At 49.5% G+C, this 20286-nt stretch overlaps 1 protein-coding gene across 1 annotated transcript in view; it reads right to left on the minus strand.

The window, feature by feature from the left end:
- Positions 1–19189, minus strand: part of VTCN1 (V-set domain containing T cell activation inhibitor 1) — a 46283-nt gene extending 27094 nt beyond the window's left edge. Inside the window, exon 1 of the mRNA XM_037038910.1 lies at positions 18801–19189. Within this exon, the coding sequence (XP_036894805.1) occupies positions 18801–18832 (32 nt within the window). The 5' untranslated portion in view covers positions 18833–19189. The remainder of the gene's footprint in view (positions 1–18800) is intronic.
- Positions 19190–20286: the final 1097 nt, after the last annotated feature.

Below are 20286 nucleotides of genomic sequence, written 5' to 3' on the forward strand. Positions count from 1 at the left end.
ACGAAAGCTTCTGTCTGAAGAGACATACAGATGATCACAGACACAGCTAAGGGGCCACATAAGGGGGAGAATCTGATTGTAGACTCACAGAGGCTAGAGCCCCCCAGCCCCTGAAGGGACAACAACTTCATTTGGTCTTAGTTCTGGGTGAAGAGAAAACCACTCCCCGAGATTTGAGGTCTGAATGTGCAATACCTCCAGTCCTGAAGAACCCCAAGCCAAGAATTAAATTTAAAGGGTTCCTAGTCGGTAAAGTTCAAATAATTTCTGAAGAAATGCACTCTCCACCCAGGCCTCAAAAAATTTTATCAAACTCCCCCAAATAGCCCTGGCTGGTGTTGCTCAGTGGATTGAGAGCGGGCCTGCAAACCAAAGGGTTGCTGGTTCGACTCCCAGTCTAGGGCATAAGCCTGGGTTGCGGGCCAGGTCCCCAGTAGGGGGTGTGCAAGAGGCAACCACACAATGATGTTTCTCTTCCTTCCCTTCTCCTCTCCCTAAAAATAAATAAATAAATAAATAAAAATTTTAAAAACTGACTAAAAAATAACTTCCCCAAATATAAGCTCATAATAAAGAAAATAACTAAGTACACAAGGAAAATGATACCATGAACAGAAGAAACAAGCAACAGATTTGGAATGAAAGCCATCAGATACTGAAGCCATCAGATACAGATGATAAATTAAGCACTTTTAATGTGTTAAAGTAAACGAATAAGGGAATGGAAAGCTCAAGCAAGGAATAAAAGACTAAAAAAATTGACCAGACAAAGATCTGAAAAAGAACCAAACAGAACATCTAAGGAATGAAAAATAAATAACTGAAATTTAAAACACACTGGACACATTAAGTACTAGGTTGAATACAGCTGAAAGAGAGCATTAATTAAGTCAAAGAGTCAAAATATTAAAGAGAGGGTAAGACACACAAAGACCCAAATGAGAACTGTTAATATTTATATCTAATCAACAATCCAGAAAGACAGAATACAGAACGAGAGTGAGTCAATAAATGAAAAGAAAAAGACTGGGTATTTTTTAGTATTAATGACAGATCCCCAGTCTTCAGAGTCAGGTATCTCAATGAATCATAAGTAGGGTAAATAAAAAGAAAACTGCAAGACACTTCACAGTGAAAATGAAAAAGAACAAAGCAAAAATCTTAAAAGCAGTGAGAGGAGAAAACGGATTACCTAGAAAAGACTGGCAATTAGACTAATAGCTTACTTTTCAAAGCAACAAGGAAGCCAGAAAATGATGGGATTATATCTTCAAAGTGCTAAGAGAAAAGGAAATGGGGGGTGGAGAGTATATCTACAGAACCCAGTGGGTGTCACAGACACTGATGTGATGCGGAGAGAACACGGCCCCCACCACGAAGGCTTCGTGCCCAGTAGACTGCTAGATGATGCTATAAAAGACTTAAAAGTGATGCCCTCACGGGTGTGGCTCAGTGGATAGAGCGCGGGCCTGCGAACCAAAGGGTCACCAGTTCGATTCCCCATCAGGGCATGTGCCTGGTTTGCAGGCCAGGTCCCAGTGGGGGGTGCGCGAGTGGTGACCACACATTGGTGTTTCCCTCTCTTTCTCTCTCCCTTTCCTTCTCAAAGCTGGCACCCTCACAGCTGCGTGGGCCAAGTCAAATCCTGGCTTACATGTAAGAAGTTAGGGTAAGAAACTTTGTTAGGATGGTACACACAATGTTTCTTAGCATCCTCCCCCTTTCTACGTGTATTTTAGTCAAAACCAAGTCAGAAACAATGTTTCACATTTCAGTCAAATACAATAGTTCCAGTGGGGGATGAGCCCCACGGGGGCTGAGAAACCCAGGAAAGACTGTGAGGTTGTGGCGCACAGACAAGAGGCTGGGAGAAAGAGGCAAGAATGACAGGGGATGTGGTCCTTTTCCATCCAGGCAGTTTTCCTGCTACCCAGTGAAAGCAGCCCCGCCACCCCAGATGAGGTTTCTGAGGGCTGCCATTGGAGTGGGTAGGAGAAACCCTGGGCAGGACTGAAGTGGCATTTCCCACGCAAGATGCTGCTTCATTGCTCTGGAATGGTCTCTGGTTACGGGGTGGTCTTTCCAAATGTGGGAGTGTGGCCTGACAGTGGTCACATATGTTACTTCCAGGCGTGAGAGATCTGACAGGCATACTTTGGGTTCTAACTAGTTGAACTTCTGGGACATTTCAGTGGCTTGGTGGGACACTAGGTAAAATTACTGAAATTACATGGTCCTGCGGACTCTGAGGCATGCGGCCATGGTACGGCTCTCTCGCTGTGTGTGGTGGTAGCACCTCTCTGGTCAGCGAATGGGACATCTCTAGGGTTCTGGGGCTCAGCGGCATACACTGGGGTCGAGGCCTTAACTGGCCACTACTCCCTTCTTCTCTGCCTTAGCAGCATTCGAGGAACAAGTCCACCACCAGTCTTTTTTAGCGTTTTCCTTGCAATTTTATACCGCCACATTTCACGTTGGCATTGGGGGTTGGAAGAATGCAAAGTATTTATTGCAAAGGAGAAGAACGAATTGGACAGGAGATAGAATGCAGAGAATGAGAAGGGCCCCGTTCTCTCCTCCACTTCTCACATCGGGGCTGTGTCTGTCCACATGTCCTCTGTCCCTCCACTGGTGCCGTGGGTCAAGAGCACAGTGACGAGACGGCAGGTCGGAGCAGCCCAGGCCCCAAGACAGCCCTGTTTCGACCATACCTCAAGGCAGATTCAGGGAGGATTACCACTTTCACATTTGGCTGCCAGGATTTCTGGGCCTCCTTTCAAACCCTTAAAAAAGAATCCTTGTCCTATTTACTTTAATCAATTATATTGTATTACCAAGAACTTACAATTTCATTATTCCTCTATGCACTTGAATCACTGGGGGACGGTCACTAGCATTTGTTCTGACCCAGGAAGTTCCCGAGAAGCTATCCCATGCCTTCTGCTCCATGTCACTTTGTAAGTCACACAGACGCTTTATTCTTCCCTGCATGGCTTTCCTCTGGATAATTTTTGAGGGAGTGCAGTGGCAATCTGTGTCAGAAGCTGTCCGCGAGTCCTTGTTGTCCCCTGTGCATTTCTCTGTCACAGCTCTTGTCAGATCGTATTGAAATGATCTGTTTACACATTTGCATCTTTTTTAGTCTGCTCTAAATTTCTCAAGAACAAGGCCTTGTATTTTTTTAATTTTTCTGTAATGGGATATTAAATTCAAAGTTTGAACTGAAGTTCTATTATACAATAGTTGCTGTATACTAAAGCAAGATACCGCAGTACTACGCAGAATCTCAAAAGGGAATCTTTGAGATCCAGTTCCATGATTCTTAGCCACCTCCACCAGATGAAGGATATAAAACAGGGCTCAAAGTAGAGAAGATTTGTAAGCTGTTTCCTTGGAGAACAGTTTTTTTCCTGTACTACAAGGACATACTCCTCCACCTACCCAGTGCGCAAGTACAAAGCACAAAGTTGGGGTGTGGTGGGGACACCATGGCCTAGCGCCTAAGCCATGCTTGAGAAATTCAGTGTGGTCCAGAACAAGTGAGGGAGGGGGAGCACGGAACTGCACTTGGAGTTCACTCCTCTTTTATCAGGGAAGGGATATGTGAGCCTGTCCAACGGGCCAGATGTCCTAGACCTGTGGTGAGTCCTAACCAAGGGACTGCCTGGGAGAGGGACCTGAATGTTGGATGTCGTGTGTGAAGTGCACCTTCCGGGAACCAGGGGCTGACGGGACATCCATCAGCTGAGGGAGAGGCCCAGTTTTCATCAGAGGCTTCAGAAGTGTCACCATGCATTTCCCTACTGAGTGCCCTTGGAAAGGTTAGAGGAAGATGAGAATAAAATTTCACTGTTGGTCATGCCGGATCAATATATCTGTCACACTTACTCCCTTAGGTGTCAGACATAATGCCTGGCTCATCCTAGACATTTGATAAATGCTGAACTCGGTTCATCTGATTCTGGAACACCTTCTACTAGACCAAAATATATTCATGAGGCAGCCCATGTTTTTATTTCAGGGCTATGGCTCCTTAAATTGCTCTTGTGGAAGAGTTTGTGTGAACAACTAAAATTAGCAACTAAATATAATATGCGTTTAGAAATTAGCTCTTAGCTATTATACATAAGTAGTGTCTAGCTTCAGAGACATGATCTTATAACCTGTATAAAGCCCAAACATCTTGCAGTTCAGTTTTTGACAATGTCACGGTCAAAGAAATATCAATCCAACTTCCGTCCAAGATGGAGGCATAGGTAGATAGATTGTGCCTCTTCACACAACCAAAAGAAGGACCACAACAAAAAATAACCAGAAATACCAGAAAATCAAACTGTATGGAAGTCCAACAACCAAGGAGTTAAAGAAGAGATATTCATCCAGACTGGTAGGAGGTGTGGAGATGGGCAGCCAGGCCAGGGCAGAGAGGATGCACAGCATGGCAGCAGCTGGATGACCAGCTGGAGGACCAGACAGGCCCGCATTTGCATACAGAGCAAGACTGACCACGAGACCCAGAAACAAGAATTCAAAAAAATGAGGAGAGGCTTAAGAACCTCTAGGACATCTTTAAATGTTCCAACATCTGAATTATAGGGGTACCAGAAGGGGAAGAGGAACAGCCATGAGTGGAAAACTTATTTGAACAAAAAATAAAGGAGAACTTCCCCAGTCTGGCAAAAGGAAATAGACTTCCAGGAAATCCAGGAAGTTCAGAGAGTGCCAAAGAAGTTAGACCCAAGAAGGAACACACCAAGGCACATCATCATTACATTAACCAAAATTAAAATGAAAGAGAGAATCCTAGAAGCAGCAAGAGATAAGGGAACAGTCACCTACAAAGGAGTTCTCATCAGACTGTCAGCGGATTTCTCAAAAGAGACCTTACAGTCAAGAAGGGGCTGGAAAGAAGTATTCCAAGTCATGAAATCCAAAGACCTACATCCAAGATTGCTCTATCCAGCAAAGCTTTCATTTAGAATGGACGGGCAGATAAAGTGCTTCTCAGATAAGGTCAAATTTAAGGAGTTCATCATCACCAAACCCTTATTATATGAAATGTTGAAGGGACTTATCTAAGAAAAGGAAGATAAAAATATGAACAGTGAAAGGACAGCAAACTCAGTTATTATCAACCACACCTAAAACAAAAGCAAGCTAAGAGGACAGCTAGATCAGGAGTGGAACCATAGAAATGGAGATCACATGGAGGGTTAGCAACAGGGGAGTGGGAGGAGGGAAGGGGGGAGAAGGTACAGAGAATAAGTAGCATAGACGGTAGGTAGAAAATAGACAGGGGGAAGGCAGGAATACTATGGGAAATACAGAATCTAAAGAACTCTTGACGCATGGACATATATGATGGGGGGGAATGGAAGGGGAGGGGTGTGCAGGGTGGAGGGGAGTGAAGGGGGAATGGGACAACTGTAATGGCATAATGAATAAAATATACTTAAAAAACAAACAAAAACAAACTAAGCAAACAACTAGAACAGGAACAGAATCCCAGAAATGGAGACCACATGGAGGGTTATCCACAGGGAGGAGGGTGGGGGAGAATGGGGTCAAAGGCATATGGAATAAGAAGCATAAATCAGGTACAAAATAGACAGAGAGAGGTTAAGAATAGCATAGAAAATGGAGAAGCCAAAGAACTTATATGTACGACCCATGGACATGAACTAAGGAGGGGTGGGGAATGCAGGTGGGAAGGGGGTTCAAGGTGGAGAGAAATAAAGGAGAGGAAAAAATGGGGCAACTGTAATAGCACAATCAATAAAATATACTTTAAAAAAAGAAATGTCAATCCAACAGAAAATTTTAACTAACACCAATGGATATCTAGGAAAACTTCACAACACAACTTTTTAAAAAATCCTCTTCCCCAACTTCTCTACTTCTTATTAGCTCCCCACACTTTCTCCTTCTTGCAATTTCCCCCAAATTCTCTCAGAAACCCACTGCCTAGTCTCTTCTCCCTCAAACCCAGAAATCTACCATCAAATCCAACTGCCCGCTCGTCTTTCTCCTACCTCCCTTCCGTCGCATCGGCATGGTTTACTCCGCTGAATTCATAATTGTGAGTTGGAGGGTGGAGAGACTTAGCAGAAACCACGAAGATTTTCCTGATGAGTTCGGTGGAGAAAGAAGAGGGTGTGAGCGTCTCACCGCTTTCCCCTGTCACTCCAGAAAAGGGAAGCTTGGCAAAAGGCAGCTTTAGGGGTAGGAGGAAAAAGTGGCCTTTGTTTTACCGCCTCTGGGGCGTTCTCCGCCCCACACTTACCCTCACCTTTAGCTTGATAGTAAGTGAAACTCTGTAAACGAGAGAACTTCGTTCCTTTGATTTTGTTCCCAATTAAAATATATAGTATAATATTTCACGTTGTTAGTCATTGATACTTGGTATAAATGAGCGTGTTAGTTACTTTACTAAGGGTCGTGTTGGACAGTAGATTAATAAGAAGGAGGCTGCCTTGGCTGGTGTAGCTCAGTGGATTGAGCGCGGGCCTGCGAACCACATGATCGCGGTTCAATTCCCAGTCGGTTCCCAGTCGGGGCACATGCCTGGATTGCAGGCCAGTTCCCAGCAGCGGACTCACGAGAGGCAACCATACACTGATATTTCTCTCCCTCTATCCTTCCCCTTCCCCTCTAAAGATAAATAAATAAAATCTAAAAAAAAAATAAGAAGGAGGCTGAGACATTAGAAAGAAAACCTCAAAAATGAGAAAAAGTGGGAAGATTGGATACAAAATATGTCACCCCGCCTAAATCTTGGCAGGAGCTGGTGCTGGTCCTGGAAAAAGGCTCACACAGACGTGGTTACTTTGGGAGTGTAGACGGCTGGGAGGGGGGCGAGGCAGTGCAGGGAGAGAAGAGGGGAGACTGGCCCCAGGCGGTGCTGAGCGTGCTGCGCGGGGATTGTGTGTTTTCTCAGCTGTCTCCCCTTCTAGTCCACACTCTCAGTGACCGTAGGCCCAGTAACCTGTGTGTGACTGTAACCCTAAGATCTGTGGTGCCAGGTACACAGTAGGTGTTTGATAAATATTTGCTAAATGAATAATAACTTACAGAAGTATAATGGCACATGGGAGGAACCCAGCACCGGGGACCACGGTTATGCTGTTAAGGGACTGGTGAGGCAATCCCACAAGAAGGCCACCCCAGAACTGACATAAGATGTTGGCCGAGAGATCCAGACTGTCAGCCTACATCAACGATATATGAGACTCCGGAAGCTGAACCCAAGGGAAATGAACAGTGGGCATGTAAGACCATGACTTTCAATACTTCTATTTTAAGGTCCAGGGTATGGGGGGCTTGGTGCATTTTTAAAGCTATCCTACTCCTGTGGGCAAGGCAGCTTCTCCATGCAAGATGTAGACGTGTCAGCTAACACACGAGAGCTCTGTTGCCATCAATGTCCCCGGCATGATCACCTTTTGTACCTTGTCAGTCACCTTGGTCCTCAAGGCAGCGCTGGGAGGTCCCTTTATTGCCCTTGCTTAACGTGACTGGCATGGGGTTGCACACAGGTGTGGACAGGAAGGTCAAGGGTATCATGCTGCAGCAAAGAAGTAGCAGCCAGTGTCCAAGTCCCTTCCCTTCCCACTGCTCTCAGGGTGGGCAAAAGCGGGTTTCCAGTTGTGGGTGTGGGAAACAGAGTTAACAAAACTACTGTAATAATCCCAGCCTGCAGTCTTTCCCACTCAGGCAACTGTAAACCTATGTCTGTCCACCCCTGTATTTCTAAGACAAATATTTGATTTTTATGGATAGAGGACAAATGAGATGGGAGCACCTGAAAGATGGCATGGCCTATTCTAGGTTTATCAAATGTTGAATAAACATTGATAAATGTTTTACTCTTTCAGTAAGCCTGAGTAAAAGGCTTTATTTCCACTTATATCAAAAGAAATCAGAAAGGGCTTGTTCTTACCCTTCCTGGTAATTGCATGTTCGTAGCGATGCATCTGAGAGGTCAGGGGTGTCTTTTGTCAGCATGCTCACCCCACACAGTGCCTTCTGCCGCAGGGCGCAAAACTTCCAGGGTTTGGCTTAGTGTCATTTAGACTGCACCCAGTTTTAATGAACAACTTTAATTAAGTCAACTCTGTGCTCTCGTGGGAAGCAACACCCTACCTTTCAACTCCTATCCTCCACTTCCCCAGAGTATTGGATAATTCCTGCCTGCACCTGAGACCTGCTAGAATGGTGGGAGGTGCTGAGTGATGTTGAAATGCCTAGTCACTCCACAGAGAGTCAGTGTAACTGATGGCCATTAAGTGGCACGTGAATGACAGACACCCTGTGCAAGGCTCTGACATGGGAAGGATTCTGGAGAGTGGAGGGCAGTGTGTGCGTGGTGGGGCAGGGTCAAGGGGGGGAAGCACCGAGGATTCAGTCCTGGTCCAGACACTGTCTCGCTGTACTCTACCCGAATCCACCCTAACAGTTCCAGTATCGCTCTTGGACATTTGGCTCTGGTGCCTGGAGAACAACAAATTCGAATCTGGCTCTGTGTCCACATTCCTCATGGAGCATGAGACGCTCCCTTAGGCCCCAGCAGCCAGGGCGAGTCTCCTCCCTGTACCCAGACTCACTTACCCTGCCTCGCAGCTGCAAGCAAATTAGATGAACACCTATGAACTAGGATGACAATAACGCCCTGAAAAGATGAACTAATTAATAATTATAATAATGAAAGGGCAGCTGTAACAATACCCATGTTATTTAGCACCTGTCATTTGAGGAATACGGGTGAGCTGTCGATGTCACCTCGTGAACCCTCGCGACACTTTTTTAAGAGCGAGAAGGGCAGAGGTCAGTTACAAAAAAGCCTGTTTGGAGGCAGGTTGATCATGGAGGAATTACTGCCCAAGGGGAAGCTGGAGCATATGACGCCTTTGGGTATCAAAGACGAGGGGGCACTGCCGGGAAGGAGGGGACCACCTGCCTTTTCTCTCCTGGGCCTTCGCTCAGCCCCAGATACTGCTCTGGGCTTCCACATGAGTACGCTTTCTTTTTCTTTTGTAATTACTCCAGCCCCTCGTTTTCAAAAGGATGTCCTGACATATATTAGTATTCTTTAAAGGAGTACATTTTCATAACACTGGGGCAACCACAACCAAATAGCTCTCTTTAACTCTAGGACTCTGCTCGTTGCATAGCGAATGTCCCATAGGAGAATAGACTAGGTCGAACCATGTGAAATAATCTTTTGTAGGTTAAAGTCAACGGAATGTTGGCAGTTTCATATGGTCCGGTGTAGTACTGGGGCTGACAGCCGTGCTTGACCCCCGAACTCTGCTGGAGAAAACCCGCTGCAGTGGCGGTGTCTGCCAAACTCCCCGTCTTATGTGCTTAAACACCAACCGTTAGGCGCTTGAATCATGCGTGTCGCCTGGAGCCCGAGATGTTCAGAGGAACGGGATAACAGGAGGCAGGCAGAGAGGAACTGGGGTTAGATTCCAGGCAGCATGGCCCAATGTGGAGTAAAAGTACGGAGATGCACCTCACAGTATAAACCGTGTTGCAGTATTAAGATACAAGGATTTTTTTAGCTGTAAAATTGCTTTCAAACATTTAGTTTAGTACACCTGAGTTCAATGGCAAAAGCAAAATATGGAAGGATACACACTCAATTAGTAACTATATAAAAATTATTTGCAGTTGGCTTTGAAAAGGGCAAAAATAAAAAGAAAACAGTCATTTGCTTGTTTGAAAATTTCCTTAGATGTTCTTATACTGTCTCACAGTGGAAAAAACAAAAAACAAAAACACCTGTTTCTCCTTAAGCTTTGAGTCCACACCAGAATATCCTCTGGGAAGACCCAGCGTCCCCCTCCTCGTTCTTTGCAGTTGCAATAACAGTGTCAGGGAGCAGATGGCCTCCCAGCCAGGACTTTGGTAAACTATGTTGCCCTGGCCACCTTGTTGAGCTGGGTGGGGTCAAATACCTAAGAGATGGGCAAAGCACCACCTCCTGAATGGTCCCTCTACCTGCCCTTCCAGATGAAGGACTAGCTGCCCACTTAGATCCCCAAATCTACAGGCATTTCCAGCCCCCAGTGAATATTTTCTAAAGTCTGCATTTAAGTTGCTTATGTGAACTTTAGTTGGTTGTGTGAACAGGATCCCGAAGCAGTGCTATTTATAAATGATGACTTGATTTTCAGCAAGCCCTCAAAAACCTGTTCAACCCCAATGTTGGAGAAATGGCGTACATTTATGATGGGGAAGGAAAGCAGCAGAAAACATTGCTATTACGAGCACGCCATAACAGCTGAGAATGAACGACATAGACTTTTGTGGGCTAACTGGGGATCTAGCTGTCACTTATAAAGCTGGGTCCATGGGGAAGTGACTCCCTCATCTCCCTGAGGATGTTGCCCCCACGGCCCCTCAGCAGCCAGAGGTGGAGGGTCAGGCTGCCATTTGCAGGGAGTTCTTCAGGCAGAACCCGGCCAGCAGGAGAGACTCCCGAGCCAGCAGGTTTGTGGAGCTGCCACTGCCCCCACAGGGCTGGGTGGGCACCCCTCTGGAGTCCTGCTGCTGCTTCACCAAGGAGCCGGGAGGGGGGAATCAGGACGGCGTTGTGTTGGGGAAACCAAGGGAAGACAGTGTTTCAAGAAGGAGGGAGTGGGGATCTGTGGTGAATGTTATGTTGAAAATAAGAACAGAGAAGTCAGCGTTAGATTCGACACTGACAGGAGCGATATCTCAGTATGGTGGGGACAGCATCCAACTCGAGTAAGTGGAGGAGAGAATCACGGCGGAAGAATACAGGGCTTACAATGAGTGTCTGATAAAGCCCCTTATATGTATCAACCCACATAATTCTTCTACTCTTACGATGGAAATGCTAAGATCATCCCCATTGCACAGGTGAGAAACACTGGATAGAAAGTGGCAGAGCCGAGCCTGCACCCTGGCAGTGGCGCCCCAATCTGTGCTGGGAACCCCACCACCTTCCCTCTACCAGGCTCCGTAAGGTCAGGACTCCAGACAACTGTCAACAAGTTTGCTGAGAAAGGGAAAGAGTCATGGGAGGGGGCTGGAGAGCTTGTGGGGCCAAGAGAGGGTTTTTCTTTGAAGACAGAAAACATCAACATTCGGGCTGCGTGCTGACCAGCATCACAGGGCAGCAGAGAGAGACTGAGGATACTGGCTGCTGGGGGAGGTGAGCGGGGACGCACCCAGGGTGCAGAGGGCTTGCCCTTGGACAGGAGCGAGGCTCATCCTCTGGTGCCAGGGAGGGAGGCAGAGAAAAGGGGCACTGATGACAGTAGCGGGGAGTTTTGGGAAAAGATGGAGGAGCCCCTGTCTGCAGGTTCCTATGTTCTCAGTGAAGGATAGAGCAAGATAATCATCCGAGACTGAGGAGAAGGGAGGTGTGAAACAGCCCATGGGAGCTAAAAGAGACAATTCAAGTCCCCTAAATTTTATGGTTGCTGTCTCTGTCTCTGAAATATTTCATGGTTTTTATTCTCTGAAATTTTTCACTCTAAATCTGCAGAAAAAAGAAAGAGGAAAAGGGCCTGCCGTTTCTCCTGTGCTGGGAGCAGGAGGGAGGCGTTTGGAAGTGATTGCGAGTAGATCTGACATGTTCCAGGCAGATGGTTGGGGATGGGGAAAGCGAATACAAAGAGAAATACAGCCTGGATTTCTTACCTGCAGGAACTTCATGTTTTTTCCCCTGTTGTCATCAAGGCCCATCTGTTCCCTCTTTAGCGCATTTCTTGAGAAATGCGGAATGATAAATGATCCCAGGTGAGACTTTTCTCTGTGTGGGTTAAATCCTTGTAATCCCCTCTCTCTGGAGTCAAGGAGCCCAGAGAGATCGCTAATGCAGTTGACCCCGTGCCCCCAGTTTCTGGTTCAGTGGGTCTGGAGGGCCGGCCTGGGAATTTGCATTTCTAACAGGCTCAGGTGCCGCTCCTGCGGCTGGTCAGGAGACTGTACTTTGAGCTTGTTTGTTTGTTTGTTTTCCTGTTTCAAATGACTTTGGTTTGCAGGAACGCAAAGCACTTGGGGTTTTGAGTGAGTGTTGCCACCTCAGTCAGCCAAGAATTTCCCCATCTCACAGAACAAGGACTAGAAAAGTCCACTGAAATCCCCGAATTTGGACGCGGGGGTCCCTTACACCCCGCCGCTCCTGTTGGACTTGCTATTCCTCTCCCTCCTGCCAAGTCGCTTTGTTATTCTGTCAACACAGTGGAAGGCAATGACTGAATAAGAATAACTAACCCGGAAAGGCAAAGGATGTACGTGCGCAGTGCTGCTCTGAACTCTTTACACGCGTGACCTCGTTTAGCCGTGACAACTCTGTGAGATGGGTACTATCACCAACCACAACTTGCCGTGGAGGAAATGAAGACACAAAGAGGTTCAGTGGCTTCCTCGAGGTTGGGCAGCCGGGAAGTGAGAGCTGGGACATGAACACAGGTCACTCTAACTCCAGTGTCCGCATTATTCCCGCTTCTTCCTGTGTCAGAAGTAAATGTGGATGAAGCTTCAGTCTTTCAGATTTAGGGATCCTTTGTGTTTGGGTAATTCATGGTCAGCTGGGGCCCAACACGGTTTTTTGCTAGGGTCATGGGCAATGTAAGATCATTGAAAGGGCTCTGTTCTACCCATTCTTAATGGATGGCCCTTGAGAAAGTTGCGCAACTTCTTTTTTATTATCCCAGTGATGAGTTGGTGTACCGACTTTCGGAATTTTTAAGCTCTGAAAACATATAGCTTCACTGAGTTTCAGTGACTTCTTGCTCCTACACTCACTCGTCTGGAGCAGCTACCTGAAGCAGCAGACGGGCTGGTAATTCGGGGGCTCAGCCCCTGCTTGGCCCTGGCAGTCACTGGTCCCGAGGAAGGGAGTGTTGCCAGTGATGAGATGGGTCCTGCTTTAAGTGGCAGGAGGTGAAGCAGAGCCGATTGGAAAGATCATTTTCTTAGACAAGTCATTTGGAGACCTAGGTAGGAACCTGTTGGTTCCTGCTTTCGGCTGGCTGGGAGACACTGAGCAGCAAAAGCATTTGCATCTATGAAATGGGGATAATTAGGAGCATGAGGCAGTTTAGCTAATTAACTGTTATCCAGTGCTTGGTCATAGCTGCATAGTTCCCACTGCCCCAGAAGACTGGCTCTTGATGTCAGGGAGGCCCCATCAGGAAGCTGTGGACACTGAGCTCATATTCACAAGGACCTGGCCGGGCTCACTCGCCAGCCTTAGTGCGCCGCGCCGGCAGAGCCAGACCTTTATTCCGACCTCAGTCATCAGCAGGTTTAGAGAAGGGGTGTCTGAGACGCATACAGAACAAAAGGGGGGGGGCTTGATTTCGTTTCCAAACAAGAATCTGGAGAGCCCTGGGAATATTCTCCAGGGAGTTGCTAAGGGTTAACTCCCTTGAAGGGGTCCCAGTGGCACTTTATCCAGAGCATATCCTTACTAAAACATCTATTTCCGGGGCAGCACAGTCCGTGGGGTCATGGAGTCGAAGTTAACAAATTCCCATGGAGAACCAGGCCTTGTCGAGGGAGTTGCAATAAAGACTCCAATAAAGACTCTAGTAATAGCTCTGAGGGGGTGCCAAACACATAATCACCACAGCTCATCACAAGACCCTAGGATCAGGTTCTGTTATCGGACTCATCTTGTGGGCAGGGACACTGAGGCTCATGGAGGTTGAGTGTTCAAGGTGACACGAGGATCTGAACCTCTGATACAGTCTGGTTCCAGGTCCTGGATGCACAGCCCTGGTGCTACACCGTCTCCCTACAACAAGGAACACGACGGAGGCCAGACCCCCCAACCTCCCTGAGGGAATGGGCACCGGGCACAGATGGATAGTCATCAACCTGGCCAACTGCAAACACAAAAGGAGCAATGAATGGCAACTAGAAAGATCCGGGAAGACTTCTAAGTGGAAATGGCATTTGGGCGAATGGTGAAAGAAATGGGTAGTGTCGCTACAGGTGAAGACGGGGAAAGAGAACCATGCTCAGAAGATAGTGTGCTCCTGACGGGACAGGAACACAGTGCCGCCTGTTGAAGTGTTGCTTCCAGTGTGCAACTGATCTCATTGTCCATCTTTCTGTCCTATTCGTGGGAATGGGCTCCTAAGGCCCTGAAGCCTCAGATTTTCTAGGTTTAGAGAGTCTGAAAGCCAGGCCCACCTTCTTATATCTCAGTGGGGTTCCAAGTGTCCACATGGCCTGTGCTGAGATCTCCCTTTGGAGATAAGGTTTTCTCACCAGGTGAACTTTTATTGGGTTGCCAGGCACCCTTGTCTCTGGCCACCAAGATTGGGTCCAGGTACCAGCTTGAAAGCTCAGGGCAACGGGAAACCAAGATTCCCAAATGAGCAAAGCTCCATGAGCTTCCCTTGTTCTAGCCTTCCTCATTCTCTGCATCCACCTTTCTCTGGTAGAAGGATTCCTGCTCATTCTCCACCCTGTGGCTTTCTGCCTTTGACATGTCTTCATCGATCCCATTGTCCTGGGTCGTTTCCCCCAATTTTGAATGCTCCAAAGAGCTCTCTTCAGACAGAAGAGCCAGAGTGGGACAGATGAAGGATCCAGGGAAGAGGAAGGGAGGAAGGAAATAAGGCAGGGGAAGATGGGAGGAAGGCAGGATGGCAGAATAGCAATTTGAAATCCATGCCGACTGGGCCTCACTTCTGCCTGAACTTGTAGCTCTGCTTTCTGGAAGTAGAGCTACCGGATGTTACAGCTACCTGGTGTTCTTTGCAACTGTGTGTGCTCAATGTAACCATAAGCCCTCCTTCAGCCTACACTTAGGAGATCTTGACTCCTTCTTGGCCTCATTTGGGTGCAGGGACTACTTGGTAGCATGCCTTTCTCACACTGTGGGCAAAGCCACATGAGTTCCGTTTAAATGCTGCACAGGCCATAGTTGTGTCTGGACTGGACCTCCCCATCAGTGCCAGGATGGACTGGGCCCGTATGACACCCCCACCAGCTCTGCAAGCTCCATGAAACTGCTCTGTTGAGGCCTATGAGACTTTTCCTGATCTCTTCTTGCCTCTCCCACCACTTACTCCCAGCTCTGTCTTTGACCCTGCTCCATCGGCCCTCCATTAAATGTTAGTGTTCTTTAGTTTCCCATCCCAGGCCCTTCTCCTTTCCTTAGAAGGGTCAGCGACCCTCAGACCCTCCAGGCCTGCCCTCTCCTTGTTTCATCCTCAAGCCTTCCCATGCCCACTGAGCATCTCCACCCGAAAGTCCCAGGGGAACCTCAAAGTCAGCAGGCGCCAAAGTTAACTGTCATCTCTTCCTCTTCCCCAACTCACTCTGCCCGATCCAGAAACATGGGGGTCTTCCAGGTTCCACCCTATGCCTCATTCCCTGCTACCGGCCACTTCATTCATTTATCAAATACCACCCATATCACCTCCATTCCTTTTATCAAATATCAACATTTATCCTAAAGGTTTCTTAAGTAGGTGGTCTCCCTCTGGATCCCTGCTATCGCTCTGAACTTCGGGTCCTTCTGATTCCTTCTATTTGTGGCTCCAGCTGTTTTCCTGCCGTTCTCCTTGCTTCCTGGCTCCCTGTCCTCATAGCCACCCTCCATGCTGCCTCTGGAGTGACCCACCAAAGAGGAAAACCAGAAGGATTCCGCTGCTTGAGAGCCCTCACGCGTTCCTGACCCATAAGTCTGGTCAGCAGGGACCAGCGCAACCTGGCTCGGCTTCGTCAGCCTCATTTCAGCTCCCCCCTTCCTGAAAGTTCATGCTCTGATGATGACAGAGTGGCTCATAGCTTTCCAACCCCGGGTGGCAGTTCATAAGTTTTATTTTATCATCCCAGCCTATCCTGGTCTGCCCAGTTCTATCCTATTCTACCCGATTCCTTTGCCTAGAGTGTCCCGCCCACCTTCTTTACCTGGATCACTTTACCAACTCAATCTTCGAGACTTAGCACTATCCCCAACCCCCTAAAAAATTTAGTCCAGCCATCACCTGGCTCAGGAAACCTTCCCCAAAGCCTCCAGTTAGGGAAGCGCATCCTGCCCTGATTGTCTCATGGTTTGTGTCCACACTATGGAATTATTGTTCCATAGCCCACCATTTGGTAGCCTCTCTCCCTGTTGGCCTATAATCTGTCAGTAACTGAGTCATCTTTGCCATAGTACCTGGTGCAATGCCCAGCACATAGTAAGTGCCCAGTTAATATTGTTGACCAGAACGTAATCGTGACTTTTCCATCCTTGGACTCCTAGCAGACACTCAACAAATGTTCCATGGGTGAGGGCTGTGCCCAGTGACTGCCATGATGGGAAAGGGGAGCGGAGTTTTGGCTACACCACACGGCTTGTAAGTGTCCCACAAAGGCCAGGCACAGTGGAACCGGCACTCCAGCCTTCTCTCCCTTTGGGGCATGCATTTGAGCATGAGATTTGACGATTATAAGCTCTCTAGTAATTATTTAGGAGAATAATCCACTGGGTCCACAGAGCACGGCAGACCCCCCCCCCCACGAGCTCTCCCACTCCACTGATGGCCACGATCACTTCAACGACAGTGTTGTTATGAGTTAAGGAATTAGAGCGAAGACANAAGGGGAGCGGAGTTTTGGCTACACCACACGGCTTGTAAGTGTCCCACAAAGGCCAGGCACAGTGGAACCGGCACTCCAGCCTTCTCTCCCTTTGGGGCATGCATTTGAGCATGAGATTTGATGATTATAAGCTCTCTAGTAATTATTTAGGAGAATAATCCACTGGGTCCACAGAGCACGGCAGCCCCCCCCCCCCACGAGCTCTCCCACTCCACTGATGGCCACGATCACTTCAACGACAGTGTTGTTATGAGTTAAGGAATTAGAGCGAAGACAGAGGGTTGGTTAGGGCCAAGTGTGGATGCCAGGTTCCCCCAGGGGGGCTCCCCCTGCTTCCCTGGGACGCACTCTCCAGACCCTGCTTCCCAGCAAGCCTGCCATTTACCCTCTTCCCGCTGCCCCCGTGGATTATCACTGCATCGGCAACTGTAGAGCGTGACGTGCTGATCTGGGGCCGAGAACAGGGGCCTCTGTGAACTCCAACGGGGCTCTGCAGCGTAGGGGACCCACATTTTGAACACCCACCTCCTGCTAATCCTCCTGCAAAACCGGTCAGGCTGGTGGTAATGTGTCACTAGAAACCCACGTATAGGGGACAACAGAGCCACTTGTTGCACGGGGACTTTCACATCTGTGGGACCAAGGTATGGAGGAGGGGGCTGGAGGAGCTGGAATGGGCAGGGAGCGGGGTGAGCAGGGCACCACGGGGAGAGCTTGGGTTTCAGAGTCGGGTGGAGTGGATGTGAATGCTGCCCTGCTTCTTACGGGCTGTGTGGCCTTGAGCACTTGACTTAAGTTCTCTGAGGTGATAATGAACCCTCACAGGCTGCTGGGAGGGTTAAAGGAGGCTACTGTAAGCGTCGCCTAGCCCAGGGCAGGGAGATGGAAGGCACTGGCAAAGCACCAGTTCCACTGACGTAGGTGCTTTGGGGGACATTCTTGCAGGGCGGAAGAGTCCAGATGAAGGCCACCCCCACCCACGCGCCCTCACCCACACACACCTGCCGCCTTCCTAATGGCAGACTGCCCTCGCAGGGCACAGCAGCAGAGCGCTGCCAGACAGCTCTGAGCATCACACAGCGCCGCCCCCACCCCCGGCCACCCCAGCTCCTGCTGCAAGCTAGGCCATAGCAGGTGGACACAGGGAGGGGGCCAACATTTTGTTTTAGGAAGAGAATTTTCTAGGCTGTCGCTGGGAAGTAATGCTCTCAGTCCCTTCACAGACTTTTCCCTATTAAGCTGAGGTTTTCTCTCCTCTCTCTTTCTTTCTTCCTTTCACTGGAAGAGACACAAACCACTCAGTCTTCCTACACCCTGTCAGCAGTTGTGACAACATTAAATCAACAACCATTTCAGGAGAACCCTTCCTTCAGTTTCCATCTCTTTCCTTCCAGAAAGGTAAGCGATGTCCTGAGGGAAAAGAGGCAACTAGAGGAAGCTTAATGAAAGGACCAGTAGGCGAGAGTGGGACTCTGGGGGGTTCCGCTGGTCCCGTCAGCACCCCTCCTCTCAGCGGGGCTCTCTACCTCTCAGCTCTGCTCATCCACCTGCTCAACAGCATTCCACACAAGCCCACTCCGGTTGTTTCTTTGTCTGTCTCTCTCTAACCCATCCAGCCCCCGGGTGGCTGCCTCTGGCCTCCTGCAAAGGCCTGTTTTCTCAGCTGCAACAGCAGCAGGAGTCCCTTTCCAAGGAGCCCCATGAAGACTAGAGACCCCATCCCGGGGGCTGGGGGTGGGGCAGGGGTGTTAGAGTGAATTACTCAGCAGTACAGAGACATGGCCCCCACAGGGAAGAGTCAAAGCATGCCCAGCCCCCTCCTTCCTCCTGGGGCTATTTAGAATGTTCGCTGCATCCTGCCCACCCTCAGTCACTGATCCCCTTCCCCCCTACCAAGCATCCATGCCACCCTGCTCGGTGCCCCCACAAGGGCCTTGGTGTCTAGGTGCAGCCCCCAGTCGGGCAGCCTCACTCCTTGGTCCAGAGCTGTCCCAGCAGGTGTCAGCCCTCCACAGCAGAAAGCCAACCTGACCCTGAACAGGTGCCCCAAGTGGCTGGGGTGTCAGTCAGGTTCTTGTCTGGCCAGGCTCCTGCCAGCCCAATGCTGGATCCAATAAGAGTCCAGGTGGGGAGCTATGGGCCAGCCCAGCAGCCCCAGCACCCCCAAGATCCACCCCTGTGCCCTTCACCTGCAAGGAGAGAGAAGTGTGCACTACCTCCAGAAGATGATCTGCCCCAGGGACGCCATGGCGAGGGGAGGGGTCCCTTCCCACGTGCTCGGGGAGCCGGGTGAGCAGCGCTGCCTCTGCCCTGCCGGTGCTGTGACTCACAGCCAGCTCCTCTGGTGTGCTGGTCTTAAATAACGAGCCCCGGCCGGGAGTGGTGCGCGAGGCTGTGGACGGCTCAGGTATGAGGAAACACACGGCTGTGCAGAAGTCCCTGCAGGCACAGGGGAGGCCTGCTCCCAGCCAGCCGGGGACCAGGCACGCGGAGCCGCCTTTCCAAGCCTTGACCTGGTGAGAGAGTGACAGAGAAGCTTCCCAGGCCCCTGCTTCAGGGCTGGTATTCAGTGCACGTCTGGCCCTCCTGATTATGTGGAAGGGGCACCAGGGGCGGAGATCCCATCTCCAAATAAGAAGGGACTGGGACAGCTCAGTGTCAGGGCTATGCCAAGAAGCGGGAGGCTGCGAGTGCCCTTGCCTGCTGGCTCAGCACTAGTGGTGCCTCTCATGCAGGACGGTCGTGCCGAGGGACCTCAGAAAGGCCGAGGGAGTCTCAGAAACTCCAGGAGAGTGCTGAGTTTGTCACTCCAGACCGCCCTCACCACAGGCCCTGAGACTGCCCGACTGGGTGGGCACAGGTCCTCTGTTTCATTTCAGTGACGGGAGACGGCCTGCCCGGCCACCTCACAATTATTTGAGACTCCAAAAAGACACTGAATGTGCATTCCATAGGCTATTGCTGTCGGGTGAGTGGCTTAGAGAGAAAAGCTCATCTGCGACATTTCACCCAGGGCTCAGGTTCCCAACAGGACAGGGCTTTCTTAAGGCATAAAGCTCACTCTCTTCGCATTGTTTCCGGCATTCCCTCCATAGCCTGGAGGAGGAGGACCCTGGATAGTAACCCCCACTGATGGGCTGACTGGTTCACAGGGTGCCGGCCGAATGACTGCTTATTTCGGGGTAAAGGACTAAGGTACGGTGATTCCAGGGTTGGTGCATGCACTGCTGGAGTCAACATGGTGCACAGCGAGGACGGACCGGAGGACTAGGTGCTGGGAGAAGACAGCAGAGGAGAGAGTCGTGCAGCAGCGTCAGGATCTCTAGTCAGCCAGAGCCAGAGGCCTGGCTCCTTCACTCCTCACGTGACTCCGGGGAACATACCTTTCTTTGAGGCACCTCTTCCTGAGTTGGACGGGAGTAGATGACAGGGGTGCACGTGTCTACCCTTTCCCCAGCGTAAGTAAAGGGGTGGCGCCTGGAACCTACAAAGCGCCCGCGCTAACGGATCCTCCCTAGTCTGGGCGGCTGGGGAAGGGAGAGCAGTGATTTCAGGAACAGGGCGCCCCCTCCCTATAGACACAGGGTCTCCGCCCAGCTCCCCAATGTGCCCTGAACAGAGCAGCCTCTCCTCACACCCCCCAGAGCAGGGTCACTGAGCCTCCTCCACTTACCCATAGGCATAAAGGGTGGGCTAAGGGGA

The sequence above is a fragment of the Sturnira hondurensis genome, unplaced genomic scaffold, assembly GCF_014824575.4.
Source record: "Sturnira hondurensis isolate 20B ecotype Veracruz unplaced genomic scaffold, ASM1482457v3 Scaffold0024822, whole genome shotgun sequence".
In the NCBI taxonomy this organism is placed as follows: Eukaryota; Metazoa; Chordata; class Mammalia; order Chiroptera; family Phyllostomidae; genus Sturnira; species Sturnira hondurensis.